Source organism: Chiloscyllium punctatum, chromosome 38 (genome assembly GCF_047496795.1).
Source record: "Chiloscyllium punctatum isolate Juve2018m chromosome 38, sChiPun1.3, whole genome shotgun sequence".
NCBI lineage: Eukaryota > Metazoa > Chordata > Chondrichthyes > Orectolobiformes > Hemiscylliidae > Chiloscyllium > Chiloscyllium punctatum.
Window position 1 is genome coordinate 55,123,750 of NC_092776.1, and position 25,990 is coordinate 55,149,739.

Sequence of the window (25,990 nt, forward strand, 5' to 3'; positions counted from 1 at the left end):
TAAGGGAGATGTCAGTGGTCAGTTCTTTACACAGAGAGTGGTGGGTGTGTGGAATGCACTGCCAGCAGTGGTAGTAGAGTCAGAGACATTAGGGACATTTAAGCGACTCTTGGATAGGCACATGGATGATGGTAAAATGTAGGGTATGTAGATTAGTTTTAAAGTACGATTAAAGGTCGCCACAACATCGAGGGCCAACTGTGCTATACTGTTCTACGTTCTATATTTTAAAATTACTTAGGCGATCATCACAATGTTCAAAGATTTGGGGAATATACACGAGAAATCTCTGTCAATAATGTAAAGTCAATTTTGCCTCAGGTATGCCTTACGGCAGGATTGTTTGAAGTTAAATGAATTATAGGTTATTTGGTCTTTCCTATTAAATGCAGCTCAGTGATTTAAACCCGAAAGGATGTAACTGCAGGTACTTGCTTGCTTCAGTCAATAACTTGATTGTAGGTTGGCTCAATTTTTACACAAAGGAACAGAAGAATCGACGTATTGGGAAAAAGCCTTTCATCAGGAATGTCACTCCTGATGATGGGCTTTTGCCCGAAATGTCGATTCTCCTGCTCCTCGGATGCTGCCTGACTTGCTGTGCTTTTCCAGCACCACACTCTCGACTCTAATCTGCAGCATCTACAGTCCTCACTTTTGCCTACTCAATTTTTACGCAATTTATCAAACCATTTGTTGCAAAAGAATGTGAGGGAGTCTTCTTTTAAAGAGTTCAGAAAATAATTTGATCAATGCCCTGAATTGATGTTGTTTGAAAATCCCAGACCTAAGCTCTGCTCAGGGCCAAGAATAAATGGGTTAAATACTACAGCCCAGCCACAGGCACAGCACACAAAATGAACTCCTTTACATGATTCCACATGATGAGGGCATCTCAGTGGTGCAAGTGAGGTCCACTGGAAACTCCGGTCCTTATTGTAGAAGCCTAGAGGAATGCAGCACAGAAACAGACCCTTTGGTCCAGCCAGTCCATGCCGAACATAATCCTAAACTAAACCAGTCTCACTTCCCTGGTCCTGGCCCATATCCGTCCAAACCTTTCCTATTCATGAACTTATCTAAGTGTCTTTTAAATGTGCCTGCATCCACGATTGCCTCAGGAAGTTCATTCCACACGCGAACTACTCTCTGTCTAAAAAACAATTGCCCCTCATGTCTTTTTCTTTCTCTATCCTCTCACCTGAAAAATATGCCCCACAGACTTGAAATCCCCCATACTGGGGAGAAAATATCTCCCATTAACCCTATCTATACCCATGAGTTTATAATTAAACAATCACGCAATCTGTGGCGCAAATGGTTAGTGTGTTTGGCTGTTAACCGAAAGGCTGGTGGTTCGAGGCCACCCAGAGATGCTCCTGTATGTCTATTTGGGTGGCACGGTGGCTCAGTGGTTAGCACTGCTGCCTCACAGCACCAGGCTCCCAGGTTCGATTCCAGCCTTGGGCGACTGTCTGTGTGGAGTTTGTTCGTTCTCCCTGTGTCTGTGTGGGTTTCCTCCGAGTGTTCTGGTTTCCTCCCACAGTCCAAAGATGTGCAGGTCAGGTGAATTAGCTATGCTAAATTGGCCGTAGTGTTCGGTGCATTAGTCAGAGGGAAATGGGTCAGAGGGTTGATGTGGACTGATTGGGCCAAAGGGCCTGTTTCTACACAGTAGGGAATCTAATCAAACCAGGTTATGGTCATGTGATTTTTAACCTTGTCCACCCCAGTCCAACACCAGCACCTCCACCTCATGATTTTATAAACCTCTAAAAGGTCACCCCCCAACCTATCCAGCGTTTCTTCATAACTCAAACCTTCCATACCCAGCAACATCCTGGTAAATCTCATCTGACCCCTCTCTAGCTTAATAGTATATCGAGTGAATGACGATATTCAGGAAGTTATTGCTTCTAGCGGCCTTGAACGCTAAACTGTGGTGTCCAATCTTGCCTGGCTTCCACATGCTGTAAGATCAGCTACGGATAGACTGACAGACTCAACGCAGGCAAAGATCAGCTTGATCAATGGGCTTATCGAAGGGTGGCACACACATGCCAACAGTGAGGACAGAAAGGCGATCACTTCTACGCTGATGACATTTCTCAGCCATCTGAGTGACAGTTGAAATGCACCAAAGCTGGCAGATTTGGCAGTGCTTGGCTGACACCGAAACGTTTGTGCCATCCCACGCTCACCAGAAAAATGGGTGTAGCTGCCAGAATCTCACCAGGCAGCCTGTGAATCCATATAAGGACTCAATGTGCTCTCTTCTTCCAAAATAGGACACAGTGGTCTGTCTCTATCTCACCCTGCCGTCCCTGTAAAAGTGGGTCTGCCATCAAATTGCTCACCACTGTAATGACCAAAAGAAGGTTGAGCTCTAATATTTAGGTCTTGGTTTAATGCTACATTTTTTAAAAGAAAAGTCAATCCTTCAGGCAGATCAATTTGAAATGAAGTCAGAATATGAAAGAGTGCCAGAGTGCTGCACAGTCTGGAAAAAACCAACCCTCCCTTGTTTTGCAAGCACTTCAGCCTAAACTTCACAGAGTGCTTCCAAGAATGTGAAATCCTGAGCTTGTGAATGATGCTAGATAAATCACTCTTTAGGGACAGATGTAAAACAAGCTGAAGACTGGCAAACAGTCATTTTGCATAACCACACCAAGTCAAGGTTTACTGGTGTCAGGGGTTGAAAGCAAGAGAATAGTGCCATCTAGCAGTGAGAATGCATTTCAATAATTCAGACTAATTGGTGACTATCCTGATGAAGAGCTTTAGCCAGAAACGTTGATTTTCCAACTCCTCAGATGCTGCCTGACTTGCTGTGCTTTTCCAGCACCCTCACTCTCGATTCTAATCTCCAGCATCTGCAGTCCTCCCTTTCTCCCTATATTAGTGACTGTATTAGTGACTATACTAGTGGTTGAGAAATGCATGCCTTTTCTCAGGGATGGTCATCAGCTCCTCCTAGATGTACATACATATCGCACACCTCCCCCCCCCCCCCCCCTCAGTCCCATAATCCCAGTTTCTTTCAATGCTTAAGGTTCATACTCAATGATTTGCTTGCATTTTATGGATGGGACCCCAACGGTTTAAAGAAAAGCCTTTGCCTCATTCATGAAAAACATGGACATAAAGCACTGAGATCTGTTCGTATCTTCAAATCATTCTTCAATTTCCTCTTTTGGCTTCTGTTCCTGCACTTACTCTCCCCCTGTTTAATATCAGGCTTGCCTTCCTGTTCTGAGTGGCTGCATCTTTAGCTGTTACCTTTTGCACTTCTTAATTGCCCCTTCAGACTGCCCCTTGCCCTTCTTATCCCCTTTCCCCCATTCTCAGAAATGCATGCAAGGGCCTACTATATGTATAGAGTCATAGAGCCATACAGCATGGAAACAGATCCTTCGGTCCAACCAGTCCATGCCAAACATAATCCCAAACTAAACTAGTCCCACCTGCCTGCTCCTGGTCCCTGTCCCTCCAATCCTTTCCTATTCATGTATCTATGCAAATGTCTTTTAAACATTGTAATTGTATCCCCATCCACCACTTTCTCAGGAAGTTCATTCCATATGCAAACCATCCTCAGTGTAAAATATTTGCCTCTTATGTCTTTTTAAAATTACTCTCCTCTCACCTTAAAAATATGCCCCCTTGTCTTGAAACCCTCCAACATCCTCCCTACCATTAACCCTATCTGTACCCATGATTTTATAAACCTCTATAAGGTCACATCTCAACCTCCTAATCTCCAGTGAAAACAGTCTTGGCCTATCCAACCTTTCTTTATAACTCAAACCTTCCATACCTGACTGCATCCTGATAAATCTCTTCTGAACCCTCTTCAGCTCAATAATATGCTTCCTATAACTGGATGAATAGAACTGGACACTGTATTCCAGAAGAGGTCTCACCAATGTCCTATACAACCTCAACATGACTTCCCAACTCCTATATTCAATGGATTGAGCAATGAAGGCAAGTGTGCCAAATGCCTTTTTAATCACCCTGTCTATATGTGATGCAAACTTCAAAGAATTAATGGTATGTACCTGCACCCCTAAGTCCCTCTGTTCTACAACACTACCCAAGGCCCTACCATTAATTGTATAAGCCCTATCTTTGTTTGTTGTACCAAAATGCAATATCTCGCATTTATCCAATTGAACTCCACCTGCTATTTTTCAGCCCATTGACCCATTTGATCAAGATCCCTTTGTAAACTTCAAGAACCTTCTTCATTGTCATTATGCCACCAATTTTGGTGTCGTCCACAAACTGAATTACCATGCCTTCTATATTCTCACCAAATCATTTATGTAAATGACAAATGAAAGGGGATTCACAACTGATCTCTGTGGAACACTACTGGGCACAGGCTTCCAGTTGGAAAAGTAACCCTTCATCACCATCCAGTCTCCTGCTGTTTAGCCAATTCTGTATCCAATTGACAAGCTCACCCTGAATCCCATGTGACATAACTTTACTAATGAGTGTACCATGCAGAACCTTGTCAAAGGCTTTACTACAATCCAAATAAATAACGTCTACTGTTCTGCCATCATCAATCTTTTTGGTAACTTCCTCAAAAAACTCAATCAAATTTGGGAGACACAATTTTCCTCGCACAAAACCATGCTGACTATCTTTAATCACTTTTTGCCTCTCTAAAGGTCCATAAATCCTATCTCTTATAATCACCTCCAACAATTTACACATAACCAAAGCCAGACTCACAGGTCTATAGTTCCCCAATTTCTCCTTACAACCTTTCTTAAACAAAGGTACAACATTAGCCACCTACCAGTCATCAGGCACCTCACCTGCAGTTATAGATGATGCAAATATTTCTGCATGGGGTCTCATAATTTCCTCTCACTTTCCACAATGTTCTAGGATACATGAGATAAGGGTCCCAGGGATTTGTCCATCTTTATATTCTCTAAGACCACCTTTATATTCTTCTTCTATGATATAAACTGTTTTTAAAACATTAAAGTTTATTTCTCTGCATCCTTTCTCCATAGAAAAATCTGCTGTTAAATATTCATTTAGTATCTCTCCCCTCTCCTGGGGTTGAACACAATTAATGACCTCCTTGATCATTAAGAGGCCCTACCCTTTCTCTAGTTATCCTCTTGCTCTTAATGTATTTATAGAATCTCTTTGGATTATTCTTAACCTTATCTGCCAATGCTATCTCATATGTCCTCTTTGCCTTTCTAATTTCTCTCTTAAGAATCCCCCTACACTCTTTATATTGATTAAGAGATTCAATTGAACCAAGTTCTTTATATTTAAAATAAGATTCTCTTTTATTCTTGACTAGAACCTCAATATCTTTATTCATCCATTGTTCCTTTATCTTACCAGCCTTACACTTCACTCTAACAGGAAAAAAATTCCTCGGAACTCTCATCATAATAGATTTAAAACCTCCTATTTGTCAGATGTCCTTTTGCCTACAAACAATCTACTTCAATCAACGTCTGAAATTTCTTGTCTCATACCACTACAACTTGCCTTACTCCAAATAAAATCTTTAACGGCTTATCCTTTTCCATAACCATTTTGAAACTAATAGAATTATGATTGCTGGATCCAAAGTGTTCCCCCACTTTTACTTCAGTCACCTGCCCTGCCTTATTGCCCAATAGAAGGTCGAATTTTGTTCCTTCTCTAGTAGGCGCATCCACATGTTGAAAAGGAAAATTATCTTGAACACATTTGACAAATTCTTCACCACCCAAATCTTTAACACTGTGGTATCACCAGCCAATGTATTTTAGGGAAATGCTCTGACATCAGGATTGAACACAGTGCAGCTCCATTTCCAATTACGAATCGATTAGGTTATCCTGCAAAACATTCACGTTATCTCCTGTTTTTTGGAAGAAGCTGTATCAATGTGATTAACATCACAATGAACACATCTACACACAGCAGTCTTCTACCTATTTTTAGCTCACTTGTCTTCTAGGTGTAAAGCCACCATGAACTAGAGAAGCCTGGTTTCATTTGATTTTCCCTTTCTAGATTCGACATGACTATCTCTCCATGCTGTGATCTGGTAAAGCTTTAACAAGGGCAAGTGAATAGAGGGAGAGCTCTCAACCATAAGAGTTAAAGAACAGGACCAGTCTCAGCCAGCCAGAGTGTGACCCAAAGGTCTCTGATACAGCACTGGAGCTGTTGATGTATGATAATATGAAGAAGGTCCTCTTCTTTAAGGGAGCCAGGGAGATACGGTGGCACGGTGGCACAGTGGTTAGCACTACTGCCTCACAGTGCCAGAGACACGGGTTCAATTCCCACCTCAGGTGACTGACTGTGTGGAGTTTGCACGTTCTCCCTGTGTCTGCTCCGGTTTCCTCCCATAGTCCAAAAATGTGCAGGTCAGGTGAATTGCCCATATTGTTCGGTGTAGCTGTAGGGGAATGGGTCTGGGTGGGTTGCGCTTCGGCAGGTCGGTGTGGGCTTGTTGGGCCGAAGGGCCTGTTTCCACACTGTAAGTGATCTGATCTAGATGTACTGAGAATGCAATGGGAACTTAGAGCCACAGTGACCATGCTAATGCTGTAGTTTGAAAGGCCCGGATGCAATGCAAGAAGTGGGCGTGTGACCACATATATATGGACAGGTTAAACATCTGCTCCCTAATCTGCACTAAATCCACCATTCTTCAAATGTACGATTACTCTGTGCTCTCGAGCAAGCACTGGCACTCAATTATGCATTGCTGTGGTTTTAAAATGATCACCCTTGCTTCTAAGTCCCTTCACCACCTTGCCCCTCCTTATCTTTGTAGGGGGAGACAGTACAAACTAACTGCTACATTGAATCTCAGCTCAGGGAGCGGAACTAAGAGAGAGCGAAAGAGTATATCTTGCAGCGTATATCTGTGCAGGGAAACTGCACTACTAGCTGTTTGCTGAAGGGGGCGAAATTGTATAGGGAATTGACTGCTCAATGTTCCTGAGCGTGGTCCTTGTATTTATCTTCATTGCTGCATAAAGTAGGAAAGGAGACATTTGAAGGAGACGGGACAACAAAAATGCATAGCTGATTCCTAAAGCATTGACCTTGTAGACACTGAGTCTAGATTAGTGTGATGCTGGAAAAGAACAGCAGGTCAGGCAGCATCCAAGGAACAGGAAAATCGACGTTTCGGGCAAAAGCCCTTCATCAGGAATAGAGGCAGGGTACCTGCAGAGTGGAGAGAAAAATGAGAGGAGGGTGGGGGTGGGGAGAAAGTAGCAAAGAGTACAATAGGTGAGTGGGGGTGGGGATGAAGGTGATAGGTCTGAGGGGAGGGTGGAGTGGATAGGTAGAAAGGAAGATAGGCCGGTAGGATAGGTCATGGGGGCGGTGCTGAGCTGGAAGGCAGGAGCTGGGGTAAGATTGGGGAGGGGAAATGAGGAAACTGGTGAAATCCACATTGATGCCCTGGGGTTGAAGTGATCCGAGGCAGAAGATGAGGCGTTCTTCCTCCAGGCGTCGGTGCCAACCTTAAATTTACCTGGACCATCTCTGACACCTCCCTCCCCCTCCTGGAGCTCTCCATCGCCATTAATGACGACCGACTTGACACTGACATTTTTTATAAACCCACCGACTCTAACAGCCACCTGGATTATACCTCTTCCCACCCTTTTGTTTGACTCTGATCTCCATTACTACCTCCAAATTACAATCACATGTGGCAAGTTTCACCCATAACTTCCCAATCTAATTTACTCCTCTCTGGTTGTTTGCACACTCACACAGGCTAAATCCAGTTTAATCTGCTTTAAATTTCCTCCTGTTTCTCATCCATTCTATTCTAAAACTTGCCACATGATTGTAATTTGGAGGTAGTAATGGAGATCAGAGTCAAACACAAGGGTGGGAAGAGGTATAATCCAGGTGGATGTTAGAGTCGGTGGGTTTATAAAAAATGTCAGTTATGGTGAGGAGGTTGGGGGTGATGTATTTGCAGGGCACCATGGATGAGTATTAGGGAGAGAGTCCTATTTACATAAAGCACCGAAGGAGGCAACAGTATTAGAATAGAATGGATGAGAAACAGGAGGAAATTTAAAGCAGATTAAACTGGATTTAGCCTGAGTGAGTGTGCAAATAACCAGAGAGGAGTAAATTAGATTGGGAAGTTATGGGTGAAACTTGCCACATGTGATTGTAATTTGGAGGTAGTAATGGAGATCAGAGTCAAACACGGCAGAATGGAAGCTCAATTTTCCTGGTTACAGTGTATTCAAAAAAGATCAGGAAGGAAGAAAGGAAGTGATTGGCCTAGGATTCCATACAGAGTTTTACTTGCTTTGTGTGTGTGTGTGTGTGTGTGTGTGTTTGTTTGTGTGTGTAGAGAAGGAGGGTTAGACTGCATGCTCCCATAAAATAGACAGGGAGCTGAGAGACTGAGAAGGAGCCCATTCTGTTGTCATGACGTGCTGTAGGAGGGCCAAGTTAGTGGAGGTTGGGAAGTTCACCTCCCTTCCGGGGAGGAAGCCCCGGTATCCAGACAGTCATGGCTCCAAAAGCTTGGGAGTGGGTGCTGTAGTGATTGTAACGAGGTCATCCAGCTGCATATCATAGAATATGAGTTCCCTGATTGGGGCTGTAAACCTGGTCCCATCAGGGAGCCCTGATTGACATAAAAGGATAAGCGCAAGGGATATTGAGATGCTGAATGCCTGACTCAGTGAGAGGTAGTGCTATTATCAAATGCTATGCTTTTGTAAACTAAGGGTGATAGGTGATGGGATGCGGCCTGTGAAGAGCTATTTCAGGCACCATTGAGGGACTACAATTAGTTTCAAGAAGAAGCCCAATGGATGCTGGGAGTGAGGTGGGGTGGGATTAGCGAGGGAGATAAACGATGGCTGAACAGATAAGAAGAAAGGGGATTGCCAACTTCCAGGGTAGATCCCAGATGCCTTGTATAATGCACACACCCCTACCCCAAATAATAGAATCTCCTTCTTTCCCACTATTTTAATTATTTTTAAATGGTTAGCCAACTGTATGAAGGCAGAGTTTTATATTTATATATAAAATCAGGTTATTATCAGTGCACTATGTTAACAAGCTTAATAGACCCATAAAAATTGATGTAAATATAGCTGGCCAGTTAGTGATTTTGAGTGCCCACCCATACATTATGGGGTTGGGTGAGAAGGCGATACACTGGGTGTTCCTGCCTGCAAGTGTGCCTACTCTTCCTGCACAAGAAAGAATAGTGTGGACAATTCAAAAGCAGAATCTATTTGTTTTGAATTACACAACAAAATAGTCACTATACTGCAGGCAGTATACCATAGGGAACCAAATAATTGGCAGGGGACAGTGGAGCAAAATCTGCCCTCATATTTCAGCAAGATGTAAGAATATAGGGTAGTTACAACAGGAGACTTCAATTCAAGACTGGAAAAACGACAGGGCAAATGTGAGGAATTCCTGAACCATGCACAAGAGCTCGTTTTTTGATCAGTTTGTTTCCAGCTCAATGAGGAAGGAAGTAGTAATAGATCTTGTTCTAGGAAATTCAGGTGAAGTCAACAACAGTTTCGACTAGTCACAGAAAAGCACAACAAAAAATCAGGCATGAAAATATTCGAAGTCTCCTTTAGTGAGTGGAGAAGAGATCTGACCTAAGTAGAGTGGAATTAAATATTACCATAAAAAATAGAAACTGAGCAATGGGAGGCTTTGAAAGAGTAGGTAGATCAGTTTTGTATTCTACATTCTCACAGAGAATAGAAGGATATCCAAAACCAGTCGCAAGTGTCCATAGGTATAGCAATCAAAATCAAACTGAAAGGAAGCTGATGGTAATTGTTGGTTCATAACTTGGGAGAGAAATTAGAATTAATGAAATGAGTACAGTGAAAAGTTTACAAGTCACCATTATGACACCACCTTAGGTACAAAAGTACCTAGGTACAGATTCTTAAATACAAATTCTTTGGGAAGAAAAATTTAAAAAATAAAGAAATAAAATGTCCAGTATTACAGATCATAGGAATAAATTAGACAAATAAAGAAACTGCCATCTTCATTTTAACAATAAAACAAAATAAAAGTTTATTAACAACAGAAGTGAAGATAAACATGAAAAAAAACATTCTGTTCCTTTGTGGCACAGATTCAAGGATTTTTAAACATACAGTTGAAATTATCCAAGCATGGTACAGCTTACAGACATTATGACAATTCAAAGACCATCCAGCACAGTCCCTCTAGCAGGACCCACCCTAGCTCATTTCCAATAGAGAGTTGCCAGAAGAGAAAAAAAGACCAAAGAAGAGAGTGCTGCCAATGTCACATCAAAAAAAAATTGTATAGAAAATATACAGGGTAAAACTAAATCAGGAGGAGATACTTGGAAGAGTGGCATCTTGCAACTAGAAGTTAGTGAGATATGCCCTACATTGCTGAGGCAAGCAATAATGGATCTATAAAAGCAAGTTGTGTTTCTAAATTTATTTAATTTCTTTAATGAAAAAGCTAAGATGGTTCGCGAAGGTAGCGTGGTTGATGATGTATGTTTCAAATGGGCTTTCAAAAGAGATTAATGAAATAACAGATGGATTAGCAATATTGAAGCCCATGGTATTATAGGAGCAATTGCAGCATGAATATGAAATTGTCTAAAAACAGAAATTGCAGTGAATGCTTATTTACAGTTTGGAGAGAAATGATGAATTCCATGTTCTTTCTTGATGAATTCTGCTCTTTTTGATGTACATTGACAGCCTGCATTGGGATACACAGAAAGTAATTGCAAAATTTGCAGATGACATAATATGTGGAAATGTAGGGAACAGACATCAGGAGGTCATCAACAGATTGGTGAAATTGGCAGACACTTTAGCGGGTAAAATTTAATGCAGTGAGATGTGAAGAGGTACATTTGGTTGAAAGAACGATGAGACTAAAGATAACCTAAATGATACATTTTTCAGTAGAAACAGCACAGCCTGGGAGTTTACGTACAAATGAAGTCGGGAGGACCAACTAAGAAGACTATTAAAATGCATATAAAATTCTGGCCTTTAATTAGAAATGTAAGGTATCAAAGCAAAGATGTTACAGTAAGTCTTTACATTTCACTGGTAAGACACTAATTGGAAAACTGAATTCAGTTCTGTGCAGGCACATTAGTAAACATAAGATGTTAAACTCGAGAAGATGTTAAGTTGCCAGAGCAGAAGTAGCCCATTGAGTCCATTCCGCTATTCAATGAGCTCATGGCTGATCTGATCATCCTCAAGTCCAATTCCCTGCTTTTTCCATACCACTTGATTCCCTTATTGATAAAAAAAAACCTGGCTGTCTTAGCCTTGAATATACTTAAGAACCCAACTTCGGCAGCCCCTCTGTGATAAGGAATTTCATGAATTCACTGCCCTCTGACAGAAGGAATTCTTCCTCACCTCTGTCTTAAATGTGTAACCCCTTATTCAGAGATTATTCCCTCTGGTCCTACACTCTCCCACATGGGGAAAGGACCTTTCCATACCTATCCTGTCAAGTCTGCCAGGAATCTTATATTTCTCAATAAGATCACCTCTTATTAAATATATCAAGGCCTTGGAGAGAGTGCAAAGGAGATTTATTTTTTTTAATTATTCATTCTTGGGATATGTTAGTAATGCCAGTGTTTATTGCCCATTCTAGTTGCTCTGGAGAAGGTCCCCTTCTGGAATCATTGCTATCCATGGGTGTAGAAAGGGAGTTCACCTACACTGAAGAAATGGCATCAATACAGTTTGAGATCAGAATAACAGTTGACACTGGAGCTTGCAGATGATTGTGGTCATATACACCTGCTGCCCATTGGCACTTTTCAAGTAGAGATGACGTGTTTGAAGGGTACAGTCGAAGGAGCTTTGCTGCAGTGTATCTTGTGAATGGTACATACTGCGGCCACTGTGTATTGGTGATGGAGTGAATGTTTAGACTGATAGATGGGGAGCTAATCCAGTGGGCTGCTCTGTCCTTGACTGATATTGGAGATCTTCCCATCCAGACAAGTGTAGAGTGTAGGGTATTGACTTGTACTTTATAAATGATCGAAAGGTTTTTGGGAAACAAGATGTGAGTTCTTGACCTTCTCCCGGAAAGTAAGGCAGGACAAGTGACCGAAGTGTTAGTGGGGGAGCACCTTTGGACTAGCAATCATAATTCTATAAGTTTTAAAATAATTGTGGAAAAGCCTAGCCTTGGAGAAAAGTTAAAGTTCTTAATTGAAGTAAAGCAAATTTTGACAGTATGAGAGAGGGACTTTCCAAAGCTGATTGGGGTAAGCTGTTTGCAGGTAAAGGGATGACCAGCAAGTGGGAGACTTTCAAAAGTGAGATAACGAGAGTTCAGTGGCAATATGTTCCTGTTAGACTGAAAGATAACGCTGGTAAGTGTAAGGAACAATGGATAAATAAGGATACTGAGCTTCTGGTCAAAAATAAAAAGGGGGCATATATTAGGTATAGACAACTGGGATCAAGTTGTTATGGACTAGGCCAGACCTCTCAAAACATTCTTAAGCAGGCAGCCCAGACCATAACTTTGCAATTTGTTTTGGTAAGTGTACAGTGAAAATTACCCAGATTAAGTTAGCGAGATTGACTATCAGGTTTAAAACAGACAAAAACTGTATTCACAAAATTACACAATGAAACATAAAGAACAGAATAAAGAACACCTACAGAACTCACTCAGTCTATTCAAACTAGATTTAAGTATGCTGTTCCAAATATACACAATAGTCCCAAATAGCAACCCCCCTTTAAAACACAGTACAAAAAAGGGCCAGATGCTTACAGGTTGAAGTTAGAAGGGCAGAAGAGTTTCCACACAGTTCACTGTTGAACTCCCAACCAGTTCTGGACTGACCGAAACCGCTCAGCTGGAGAGCTGACCATTCCCCTTTCATTATACAGGTTAATTCTAAAACATGACCACTTTAGCCTGAAGTCTTATCTGTTTACACATAATCAAAAAGGCCTCTCAATACCCTTTAATCTCTATACCAAACCAGATTAATTGGAGCCCGGCCTGGTTTATTACCCCTCTGAAAAAATCAGGGACAGAGTATATTTGAGCTTTTAGAACAGACCACCTTTGTGACAAAGTGAATCTCTTGAAGAGTATAAGGGATGTAGGAGCTTCAGGAGGGAAATCTGCAGCGCTAATAGGGGGTATGAGATAGCCTTGGCAGATAAGGTTAAGAATAATTCAAAGAGATTCTACTAGTACATTAAGAACAAAAGAGCAAGAGGGAGAGAACAGAGCCTCTTAAAATATCAACAATGCGTGGAATCAGAGGAGATGGGAGAGATATAAAACAAATATCTCGTGTCAGTTTTAGATAAAGACATAGACACTAGCGAACTCAGGCAAGTAAATGTTGATGTCTTAAAAACAGTCCACATTATATAAGATGCTGGAGCTATTAAGAATCATAATGTGGATAAATCTCTAGGACCTGATCAGTATCAAGTATATACCAGGACATGGTGGGAAGTTAGGGAAGAAATTGCAAGGTCGTAGCAGAGATATCTGTATCATCTATAACTACAGGTGAGCTGCTGGAGGATTGGAGGATGGCTTTTATTTAAGAAAGGCTGGGAACGAGAGACCAGTGAGGCTGACATCAGTGCTGAGTAAGTTTTTGGAGGGGATTCTAAGAGATAGAATTTACATGCATTTGGAGAAGCAAGGACTGATTAGGGATAGTCAGCATGGCTTTGTCTGTGGAAAACTGTGTCTTACAAACTTGACTGAGTACACAACCAAAAACATTGGCGAGGGCAGAGTGAAAGACGCTTGACAAGGTTCTGCATGGTAGACTGATTAGTAAAGTGAGATCACATGAGATTCAGGGAGAGCTTGTTGATTGGATACAAAGTTGGCTTGATGGTAGGAGGCAGAGGGTGATGGTTGCAGATTGTTTTTCGGACTGGAGTCCTGCAACCAGCAATGTGCCGCAGGGATCGGTACTGGGTCCATTGTTGTTTGTCATTTAAATAAACAATTTGGATGAGAATTTAGGAGGAATGGTTAGTAAGTTTGTGGATGACACCAAAATTGGTGGTAGAGTCAATAATGGGGAGAAAGTGAGGTCTGTAGATACTAGAGATCAGAGTCAAAAAGTGTGGCGCTGGAAAAGCACAGCTAGTCAGGCAGTATCCGAGAAGCAGGAGAGTCAATGTTTTGAGCATAGAAATGTCGACTGTCCTGCTCCTCAGATGCTGCCTGACCAGCCGTGCTTTTCCAGTGCCACAATGTTTGATTCTGGTAGAGCCAATAATGAAGAGTGAGATCAAGATTACAAAGAGACCTTGATCAGTTGGGCCAACAGACTGAGCAGTGACACATAGAGTTTAGTTTGGATAACTGTGAGGTATTACATTTTGATAAAATAAACAAGGGCAGGACTTATACAGTTAATGGTAGGGCCCTGGGTAGTGTTGTCATCCAGAGAGACTTAGGGGTTCAGGTATGTAGATCTTTGAAAACTGTGTTGCAGACCTTTCTGCTATGTTAAATAATCCCATCTGATCCACCCTATCCAGGGGCTCACAATATTGGGCAACTCATCCAATTTCCCCTCAGCTTCCTGCGTCCCATTAAGAACAGCTTTAATCTATCCAGTCTTTTCTCAGAGGGGCATTTCCCAGTTCCACCTTGTTCCCTCCTTTGTCCCCTGTCTAGCGTAATCATACATCCTTCCTGTAAGGAGGTGAGTAGAAATTCACACAAATTGTGGCTTAACTAATAATTTATCCAGTTCCAGCATCATGCTGTTCTTATACTCTATACTTCAGTCAATAAAGGTAAACATTCCATATGCCTTCTTAATCACTTTATTCACCTAGAATCCCTACAGTATGGTAGCAAGCCATTCGGCCCATCGAGTCCACATCTGTATCCAAAGAACATCTCACCCAGACCCAACCCATCCTCTGTGACCGTGCATTTCCCACGGCTAACACACCTAGCATGCATATCCCTGAACACTATGGGCAATTTAGTATGGCCAATCCACCTAACCTGCACCTCTTTGGACTGTGGGACGAAACTGGAGGACCTGGAAGGAAACCCATGCAGACACAGTGAGAATGTGCAAACTCCACACAGACAGTCACTTGAGACTGGAATCGAACCCGGGTCCTTGGTGCTGTGAGGCAGCAGTGCTAATGACTGAGCCACTGTGCTGACCTGTTGTACTACCTTCAGGGACCTGTGAAGATGAAGGTCCTCACTTCCTTTGCACCTCCCATTACTTGTGTAATTCTTTGCCTCGTTTAACCTCCTCATCCATCTGCCATTTTTCTTCCCCTGTGATTAATCCATTGATATAGTCCTGCCGTCTACAGCTGTCCTTTTCACCATCAACCATGTGGCCAACTTTCTGCGCCATCTACAAACTTCTCGACTATGCCCCTACTTCCATATTCAAATCGATAATATATACAATCGGATGCTGTCTTGTGGAACTCCTGCAGTGATATCCTGGAGCGAAGATGATTACCAGTGATGAACGATTCGAGAAAATTCTCTTTAAGATTAAGGGTGCTGTTCAAAAGTTTTGAAGTGTTTCAATAATAGTATGGAAAGAGGAACTATTTCCATAGGCAGCAGGGTGGCTAACTCATGGAAAGATTAAGCAAAATGTTGTTCCGCTGAAACGTATGATGAGTCAGAAAGGATTACTGAAAAGGGAGGTGAAATAAGACTCAATAGTAACTCTCAAAAGGGAACTGGAGAAATAATAGAAAACATTGGCAGGACTCTGTGGAAAGCGTAGGCATGTGGGTCTTAATAGGTCTTTCAAAGCACTATGTTCTCCCAATGTTTTTGCCAATATTCATCAAAACATCATGAAAACAGATGACTTCATTCTTATTACATTTCTCTTTGTGGGATCTTGCTGTGGACATATTGATTGCCATATTTCCTGCATTAAAAATTATGACTGCACAAGAGAACCTTGGTATGTGCTGAAAGTTGCAAGGTTAAGTTTATTTCCTTTAGTGATAAGCTGGTCCTTGAACAATGCAACAGCTTCATGGTTATTCTTATTTTAATACGATTGAAATTCTCAAACGACCACAGCAGCATTTGTACTCACAGAGCAGTAGATTATCAGTCCAGTTACATAACCACAACACAATGAGCCTTTGGCTGTAGTTTCAACAGTTATCTATGTGAAGCGTCAAAGCGATTAGTATGGGGCAGCACTAAGACCGAAAATAATAAGGAAGCAAAAATACTGATCAAGACATAGAACTGGAGCCTCAATAATGGTAGCTGAAAATGTGTTGCTGGAAAAGCACAGCAGATCAGGCAGCATCCAAGGAGCAGGAGAATTGACCTTTCGGACATGAGCCCTTCTTCAGGAATTTCTGCTCCTTGGATGCTGCCTGACCTGCTGCACTTTTCCAGCAACACATTTTCAGCTCTGATCTCCAGCATCTGCTGTCCTCACTTTCTCCTCAATGATGGTACACAATTTCAAGACACTGTCAGTTTTTAGAGACTGAAATTTTTTGAAGAATTTAGTCTCACAAATCTTCTCTTGTTCATCGTGGAACAGCAGCGAATACTTTACAGTTCAAACTGTCTTCTCCATTGTGAGGTTCTACACGTTGGGAACATGATTTGAAGCTAATGAAAAGTTGGGGACAGGTCCTTAAGTAGCTCATTAGGACAGAGCAGAAGCAAAACCAAATGGGCAAATCTAGTTGAATTTGATATAAAGCAATAGTGAAGAAAAAGAACTTGTTCTGAGGACAGACAATAAGCATATTTTCAGGATGGCAAACATTATTGCACTGCGAGGCCACATACAACAATATCGTTCAGAAAATTTCATATAGTTGTAAAGGCTGGAAAGATAATGACCAATAATGAAGACATATGAAAAGCAGTGCCATCCCTAGGTTAGGTCTTCTGGCCAGCATTGTATATATGTTCGGAAGGGATTGAAAGGGTTAATACTTTATTGCAGATAATAAGCACCAACCACTGTGACAATATCATGAGGACCTCTTGGGGAAGTAGGATGTCATGGGAAACAGGCCTAAAGTCTCTGAAGTAATATCAAACATAATCTTAGAATCTGTAAACCGTTGCAGAAATGCAATAAACTATATCTTGTTTATGCCACTAGATTCTTCTCATTTGATCAAAGATTGGCTACCCTCCAGTACACTGGGCCTCTGAAGTCCTGCACACTTACAAAATACAGGTGGCAGCACATGCAAAGATATTGGGATCATACCATGGATCGTGAAGGATACAGCAGCTCTGTTTCTGGCCTCCTAGTTAAAGATCACACATCACCAGGTTGTAGTCCAACAGATTCATTTGGAAGTACTAGCTTTCAGATTGCTACTCCTTCATCAGTTGGCTGTGGAGCAGGTTCATAAAGCACAGAATTTATAGCAAAAGATCACAGTGTCATGCATGCAACTGATATAATCTATTGAACAAACCTCGATTGCTGTTAAGTCTTTTAGAATGGGTTGCAAATTTCAGTTCATTAATGTGTAAACCCCAGAACATAAATCACATTCTTGTGATAACTTAAGGTTTTATTTTTTAAAAAAAGGCCACATTTCAACTCAGACAAGGCATTCAAGGTGTGAGGTTAGAGTCTGTCTGTATCTCCATCTTGAGCCAGACTGGTTCTATCTCTAAAGTAGGAATTTACAAAATGTTACATGGATTGACTGCTTGCATTGACTGCCTGCAGATTGTGTTCTTTTTGAACAAAATAGAATGTATCTGCAATTACAATTCTGCAAATCCAAATTCACCCAACAGAGTTATACGTGTGTGTGTGTGTGCATCTGAGGGGAGGAGGGAGAGAGAGACTGTGTGTGTGGGAGAGAGTGTAAGTGCGTGCATGTAAGTGTGAGTTTGTGTGTGTGCACCTCTCGGTTGGGGGGGGGGGGGTTGTACGTGTGCGTATCTGAGAAAGAGCACATGTATGGCATGAGTGTCTGAGTATGTAAGAGTGTGCATGTATGTGTGTGTGTGCGCAGTGCAGTGGGGTCACCTGTAGTGTGACATGAACCCTAGATCCCGGTTGCGGCCATCCTCATGGGTACCGAACTTGGCTATCAGCCTCTACTCAGCAGACATGCATGCATGACTCTGTGATCTGTTGCTATAAATTCTGTATCTTATGATCCTGCTTACACTTTCTGTGCAATTGTCTGTCTCAATATTCACTGCTGTTGGTATCAGAAAATGAAGCTAACTGTGGTCATTATGTGCTCCCATAATATCTAACTATCAGGAAAGATATTTCTTCTATCTGGAAATGTAACATTTTGTGACCTCCAGACTTAATCATTCCAGTCAGCTCTTGGCCTTCCTTCTACATTCCACCTGTTGTAAACTTAAGCGAATGGTCTGCTTTAAGAAGCTTTGTGAACCCTTGTTTTTACAGAAGGAAACCCTCTATCCTTACCTACTCTGGGTTGGCTGCTGGTCACTCCGTTGCTTCTAACCACTGCAATTGTGAACCATGGTGGCTCAACGGAAACCTTGCCACCACTTTTTAGAGCAACTAGGTGTGGGTGACTAAATACCAGCCTTGCCAGTGATACCCATATTCCACAAGGAATGTTTAGTTTTGTTAACTTGCATGTGAAAAATACCACAAGAGGAACTGAACAAACATGTTCACCTTTGAGCATGTTCCTGTTCAACATGCTAAGTGTGATAAAGCAAAAATACTGATGACCTGTTAACTGAATATAATTTTAATTCTCACCTTCTGATTGAACAGTGGCAGATGCGATTGTCATCTCCTGGACTGGTTTTATTCCTCTGTGAGTATCAGTGAGGAATTTTCCAGAATACATTTTTTACCTATTAACCGTGGTTCTGTTTTGTTTCTTTTATTTTCCCAGGAGGTTACAAGATGTTGGTGTGAGGGTGGGTATTGGTGGTGAGGGCAGGTTATATGAGCAAAAGAGTCAGAGGAGTAGGAAATATCAAGTCTAGATTTTGCAGAATTCATGGCATAAGACAGGGTCAACAGACCGGATGAATTTCCGTTCCCACTGTTCAGGTAATTCTAACACCACAGGATTCCCATAAAGCCAATTAATCCCAATAAGAGTCCCTTAGATTTTGTCCCTGAGACCAGCAGCTCACTCGTGGGAGAAAGGGACTCAATTGGGACTTCTTGCTCCACTGCTGTTTCTTTAGTATCCTTTTGTTGTCAAAATATAAACTGAAGCATCACTTTGTTTGTTTGTTCTCCTCAGAATGCATGCTGTCTTGGCTCAGAAGATATACTATGTGTTTCACAACATTGACAAAATATACAGCACATTCTATTATTCAATGATAGAATTGTTTCCATCTAATCATTACTTTGGTGTAGCACAGTGTGAGCAAGTACAGAATGTAACATTTATTTTGCTCAGCAGCTACACAAGTTTGTCTTTCTTTTCTGAGCTTCCTGTCTGATCACCGCGCATGTACAATCTGTGAACCCCAAAAAAGAAATAATGATTCTAATTCAAAATCTTGCGAATTGGATATTCCAGAGCACATTTTCTCATGATAAATTTGGTAGGGTGTTGGGTAGTGTTGAACAGAGGGATCTTGGGGTTCAAGTTTCATTCAAGTTTGCATCACATATAGACAGGGTGGTCAAAAAGGTGTTTAGCACGCTTGGCTTCACTGCTCAGTTCTTTGAGTATAGGAGTTGGGAAATCATGTTGACGTTGTACAAGACATTGGTGAAGCCTCTTCTACAGTACTGTGTCCAGTTCTGGTCGCTGATTTATAGGTAGGATATCATTGAGCTGGACAGAGTTCAGGAGAGGTTTACCAGGATATTGCTGGGTATGGAAGGTTTTATAAAGAAAGGCTGGATAGGCTAGGATTTTTCTCACTGGAGCATAAGATATTGAGAGCCTACCTTATAGAAGTTTATATAATAATGAGGCATAAGGATAGAGTTAATGCTAGCTGTCTTTTCCCTGGGATGGGGAATTTCAAGACTAAGGGGCACACTTTTAAGGTGAGAGGAGACAGATTTAAAAAAAAGCATGAGGGCAATTTCTTTACACAGCGGAGGGTGGTTTGCAGGTGGAATAAACTTCCTGAAGAAGTGGTCAATGCGGGTATAATTACAACATTTAAAAGACATTTGGATACGTGCATGATTAGGAAAGGTTTGGAGGCATATGGGCCAGGTGTAGGTAGGTGGCACTAGTTCGGTTTGGGATTATGGTCGGCATGGACTGAAGGGTCTGTTTCCGTGCTGTATAACTCTGTGGTAAAAGAAATCGGGTATATTGTATATAATAATCCATACACATCATAATTTCCAACTGAAGTCAAGAGAGTCTGAGTTCAAGGCTGACTGTAAAGATCTGAGCACAAAATCTCCACTGATACTCCCAGGACTGTATTGAGGAGTGAATCGAATGTCACCCCTTTTCAATCCTCTTCTGCAAGAAGAGGGACAGCTACTCAGCGATGTCACCCATCTCGGTGTTGCACGTGGGAACAGTGTCCTCAGGGGGTGCCAGTTGTTGCCTCCCATTTGACTGCCGCATTTCCAAATATATCAGGGCCAACCGATAAATCTGTAAGGTCAGCACAAGAGCATTCTTGATTGTGAAGAACAGCAGCATCTGATGAACAATCCCTTTATGGAAGATCAAGAATAATCGGAAGATGAAGAAGGGTCCGTCTTGTATAAATATACTTATGGTAATATTCCAGAGGTCTGCACTGTGTTTGTGCACGTTCTTTGTTGGCTTGTCCTCATGCGGGTGTGATTCCTCTGTTTTCTGAAGCACTGCAATTTGATGAACAAACAGCAATTGTACAACTGTTTCAACATTAACATGTCTTTCCTGCTGTTGTTTTGTATCTTCTCACTCATGGAAGAACAGTATGAGAAAATGGAAGAATGAGCAGCCTGTTTAGGTCTGTCAGGCCACAATGTGAACTCTCCTCCCATACCCTTATGTGGGGTGGATGGTCCCATACACACAACAAACTATATTGACTTAGAAATCCACACAATAAAAGGTCATCAATATCCTTTCTGCACAAGAATTTCACTGTGTGTTAAGCCAGAGTGCTGGTCTTCATTCGTTAAGTCTGACAAGATTCTTCAAACACCAGATCTCCTGAAGTGGTACAGGATCTCAAACCACACAACACACAATAAGACCCAGCACATCCCAAAAAATAAAGAAGTACGCCTCTGTCACACGTCATTCCACTAATTAATACCACAAAGAAAAAAGCAAGTCACTAAACAAACATCACGCCATCAATTAATACTACACAGAAACATGGGAAGAGTAGTGGGCCATTTAGTTCCTCAAGCCTGTTCCATTCATAGCATTATACAGCATGGAAACAGAGCTTTCAGTCCACCTCATCCATGCTGACCAGATATTCTAAAATGACCTACTCCCATCAGCCACCATTTGGCCCATATCCCTCCAAACCCTTCCTGTTCATTAACCCATCCAAATGCCTTTTAAATGTTGTAATTATACCCACCTCCACCACCTCCTCTGGCAGCTCATTCTGTACACACACAGCTCTTTGCGTCAAACAGTTGCCCCTCACATTCCTTTTAAATCCTTCCCCTCTGACATTAAACCTATGCCCTCTAGGTTTTGTCTCCCCGACTCTAGGATAAAGACCTTGGCTATTCACCTTATCCATGCCCCTCAAGATTCTTCAATTAAACTGCTATTTATCACTGATCTTTGCTCCATATCCTAACCCTATACTTTGTGATTTGTATGGCTGAAGTATAACTCTTCTGCCTTTTTATTTAGTTCTACAGATATTCGGTCCATGCTTCACCACTCAGTAGGATCATGGCTGGTATGATTACTCCAATTCCTGCCTGTCCACTACTTCCACCCTCTTCACTTATTAAGAACTTATCTACCTCTGGCTTAAAAATGGCTAAAGATTCTGCTCCCATTGCCCTTAATGAAGCAAGTTCCACAGACTCACAACACCATTCCCCCACACACCCCTCTCCGCATGAAGATCTAGACCTCCTTGCAGGGCCTCTCGGTCTTGGGATCGGTCAAAAGAATCACTAGGAGTACGATCAGTTTAAAGCAAGGTTACCAGTTTAATAAATTAAGGCCGCCTGGCACAGATTTGTCCAGCAACATAGAGGTTAAAGGCTTCTGTGTTCCGCGGTGAAATGGCGCAATTACACTTGAAAATTACACATTATTTATATGTTTTTTTAAGAGATAGTATAGCCTTCATTACAAGAAAAAAACAATCACATATAATAAGGCGACACAATTTATCGCAGGTTAATCCAATGATATTTCCTGGGAAAGGGTTCTGAATTACAAGAAAAGTCCAATCAACTGTAATGTGGTGACATGATTGACAACAGGCTAATCCAATGATATTCTCTGGGAAAGGGGTCTTAATTACGTTAATAGTCATGTTACAGTAGCAGTTCAAGGTTAGTTCAAATACCAAATCACTGACTTATGATTCATATTATGAAAACTCCATTGTTTTCTCCTATCTCTAAATACAACCAATTTAGCAAAACATCAGTGCAAGTTCACACAGTTAAATCATTATTTTCAGCCATTTTGTTGTGTCAGTTTAAATTGAAAAGCCACTTTCTGGTTAATAAAAATCTACATATACTTGTTACTTCTGACAACAGCCTATATTCAAATTTTAGATCTTCACTCAACCCCCAGTGAGAAAAGAGCTTCTCCTCACCTAGAAAGCACCATTAAGATTTACCTGTCAGGTCCAAAGGGAACTGCAACATGCTCCATGTCCAAAGAGCCAGAATTGCATATACCAATTCAGGATGGCATCTGAAATCAGTGTGACAACTCATTAATTATTGGGGCATAATTCCTATTGCACTGATGATATATTCCACTGAATGCAAAGCTCACCTGACCCCTTTCTCTGACAGGGTTTCACTCTTAAATTCTAAGATATCAGCCGCAATTCCTACAAACGTCAGGAGGAGCTGGGACAACTGGTCTCGTCGGACACCCGCTCCCATCGGAAGTATCCATTTCCCTACAATGAGCAGAATCATAAGCGTCTGGTGAAAGCCGAGTGTCCAGTCAAGTGTGCTGTTCAAAAAGTCAATGACCTGTAAAAGCATTTAAGTTAAGACGTCACTCAACAATGTATGTCAGAGATTCAAGAGATAAATGCAATTGCGACTTATGTCCACAGATCCAGTAAAGTTAAGGAATAATATCAGACTAAAATCTGAGGTTGCAAGGCAGATTTTTGATTGTGCAAATTTGTTTTACTGATATGATTTATTTACTGGCATTAGGAAATATCGAAATGAGATGAAATTCATAATCATAATGATTGGAAATATGTAAAGTAAAAGCAAAAAGGAGTTGTTGGTTTGCTTGGTTTTTTTTTGCAAATGTTTCCTCCCCCTTCAGGGGGGGTGACATCTTCAGCGCTGTGTAGCCTCTGGATGGAGTGCTGTTGCTTTGCACTGCAGTAGTCTGTAGATGGGATCGATTTCAACATGTTTGTGGCACCAGTGGATAAACACCAGGCCTCCAGAATTCCTGGGCTTGTCTTTGTTTTGCCTGTCCCAGTATTCTAATGTTGTCCCAGTTGAAATGGTGTCTTTCATTGTCAGCGTGTATTGACATGAGGGAGAACTGGTCGTGCCATTGTGTTGCAAGCTGATGCTCGCGTTTTCTGGTGGTGAAATTCTGGTACTCTCGCCACCAGAAAACACGAGCATTAGCTTGCAACAATGAAGGACACATTGACAATGAAGGACACCATTTCAGTTGGGACAACGTTAGAATACTGGGACAGGCAAAACAAAGACAAGTTCAGGAATTCCTGCAGGCAGGCCTGGTGTTTATCCATCGATGCCACAAACAAACATGCTGGAATTGACCCCACCTACAGACTATTGCAGCACCAAGCCGGAAATAGAGCCACCTGCCATATCAGACACAACCGTATAAATTCTGGGATGATCACAACAACAGCACTTCATCCCGAGGTTACACAGACCTGATGATGTCATCAGGCAGAGATGAAACATTTGCAAAAATACCAACCAGCTCACTGAACCGACCAACAACTCCAACCACAACCCGAGCTACAGATCTTCACGAAAACTTTAAAAGCGAAAAGATTTACCACATTGATAGTGTTACTGGAATTCCTGAGCCTTATAGTTGGTGCTTCAGTTGATTGGACAAAATGCTGCAAATTAATTTTCACACGTTATCGATACTGTTTGCAACTTTGGAAAGAACTGTAGGCTCAAAGTGTTAACTCCACAATACCTCTGAGTATGAGTCAGAGAATCAAATGACAAACCACTGGACACAGGATAAGATTCAGGGGTTCCTTCAGTCCTTGGATTTTAAAAAATATATTTGTTCAGCACACTACAGGCCCTTCAGCCCTTGATCTTGTGCAGACATTTTATCCTAATCTAAGATCAAACTAACCTACATACCCTTCAATTTACTATCATCCATGTGCCAATCCAAAAGTCACTTAAATATCCCTAATGTATCTGACTCTACTATCACTGCTGGCAGTGCATTCCATGCACCCACCAGTCTCTGTGTAAAGAACCTACCTCTGACATCTCCACAAAGCTTCACTGGGAAAAAATCTCTGGCTATCCACTCTACCTATACCTCTCATTATTTTGTACACCTCTATCATGTCACCTCTCATCCTTCTTCGCTCCAATGAGAAAAGCCATAGCTCCCTCAACATTTCTTCATAAGACATACCCTCCAGTCCAGGCAGCATCCTGGTGAATCTCCTCTGCATCCTCTCTAAAGCTTCCACATCTTTCCTATAATGAGGCGACCACAACTGAACACAATATTCCAAGTGTGGGTCTGACCAGGGCTTTATAGAGGTGCAGTGTTACTTCGCAGTTCTTAAACTCAATCCCCCTGCTAATGAAAGCCATACACCTTCTTAACAACACATCAACGTGGGTGGCAACTTGGAGGGATCTATGGATGTGGACCCCAAGATGCCTCTGTTCCTCCATACTGCCAAGAATCCCGTCTTTAACCCTGTATTCAGCATTCAAACTCGACCATCCAAAGTGAATCACTTCACACTTTTTCAGGTTGAACTCCATCTGCCACTGCTCAGCCCAGCTCTGTCCCATTGCAACATACAACAGCCCTCCACACTACCCACCACTCCACCAACCTTCGTGTCATGAGCAAACTTACTAACCCACCCTTCCACTTCCTCATCCCAGTCATTTATAAAAATCACAAAGAGCAGAAGTCCCAGAACCGACCCTGCGGAACACCACTGGTCACCAAACTCCAGGCTATATACTTTTTCATCTACCACCACCGTGGGCCAACAAATTCTGTATCCAGACAGCCAGATTTCCCTGTATCCCATGCCTCCTTAACTTCAAAGTTCAGCTTGCCATCCTTCTTGTTCCCTATGTGGTGCAGTGACCACCTGGTTCAAGCTCCTCACTGACTTGCCCATCCTGACTGCATATCAGGCTGCCTGCCCTGTAATTTCCTAACCCTGTGACAAACAGTTAAGTCACTAAATACCTGACAACCGAAGTGTAGTGGAGCAGAACCCAGATTCTTTAGGCCAAGGCTGGAAATCCTATCTCAAATCCCAGAGACTAACCAACTTAGCCTGCACATCCCTGGTCACTACGGGAATATTTAGCTTGGCCAATCCGCCAAACCTGCGCGTGTTTGGATTGTGGGAGGAAACCAGGGCACCCAGAGGAAACCCATGCAGATACTGGTTGAATGTGCCAAACAGACAGTCACCCAAGGCTCCAATCAAACCCAGGTCCCAAGCAATGTGAGGCAGCAGTGCTAACCACTGAGCCACTGTGCCACCCCATATGATTGGGAACCAGTTTTCATCAGTGTTGTTCATAGCCTAATCTAATGTTGTGTGC

General features: G+C 41.9%; 1 protein-coding gene across 1 annotated transcript in view; it reads right to left on the minus strand.

The window, feature by feature from the left end:
• Positions 1-16,012: 16,012 nt before the first annotated feature.
• The window catches only part of tmem26b (transmembrane protein 26b), a 59,962-nt gene continuing 49,984 nt past the window's right edge, over positions 16,013-25,990 (minus strand). Inside the window, exons 3-6 of the mRNA XM_072557921.1 lie at positions 24,211-24,276; positions 22,971-23,176; positions 22,810-22,886; positions 16,013-20,851 (exon numbers count right to left, since the gene is read on the minus strand). Of these exons, the coding sequence (XP_072414022.1) occupies positions 20,517-20,851; positions 22,810-22,886; positions 22,971-23,176; positions 24,211-24,276 (684 nt within the window). The 3' untranslated portion in view covers positions 16,013-20,516. The remainder of the gene's footprint in view (positions 20,852-22,809; positions 22,887-22,970; positions 23,177-24,210; positions 24,277-25,990) is intronic.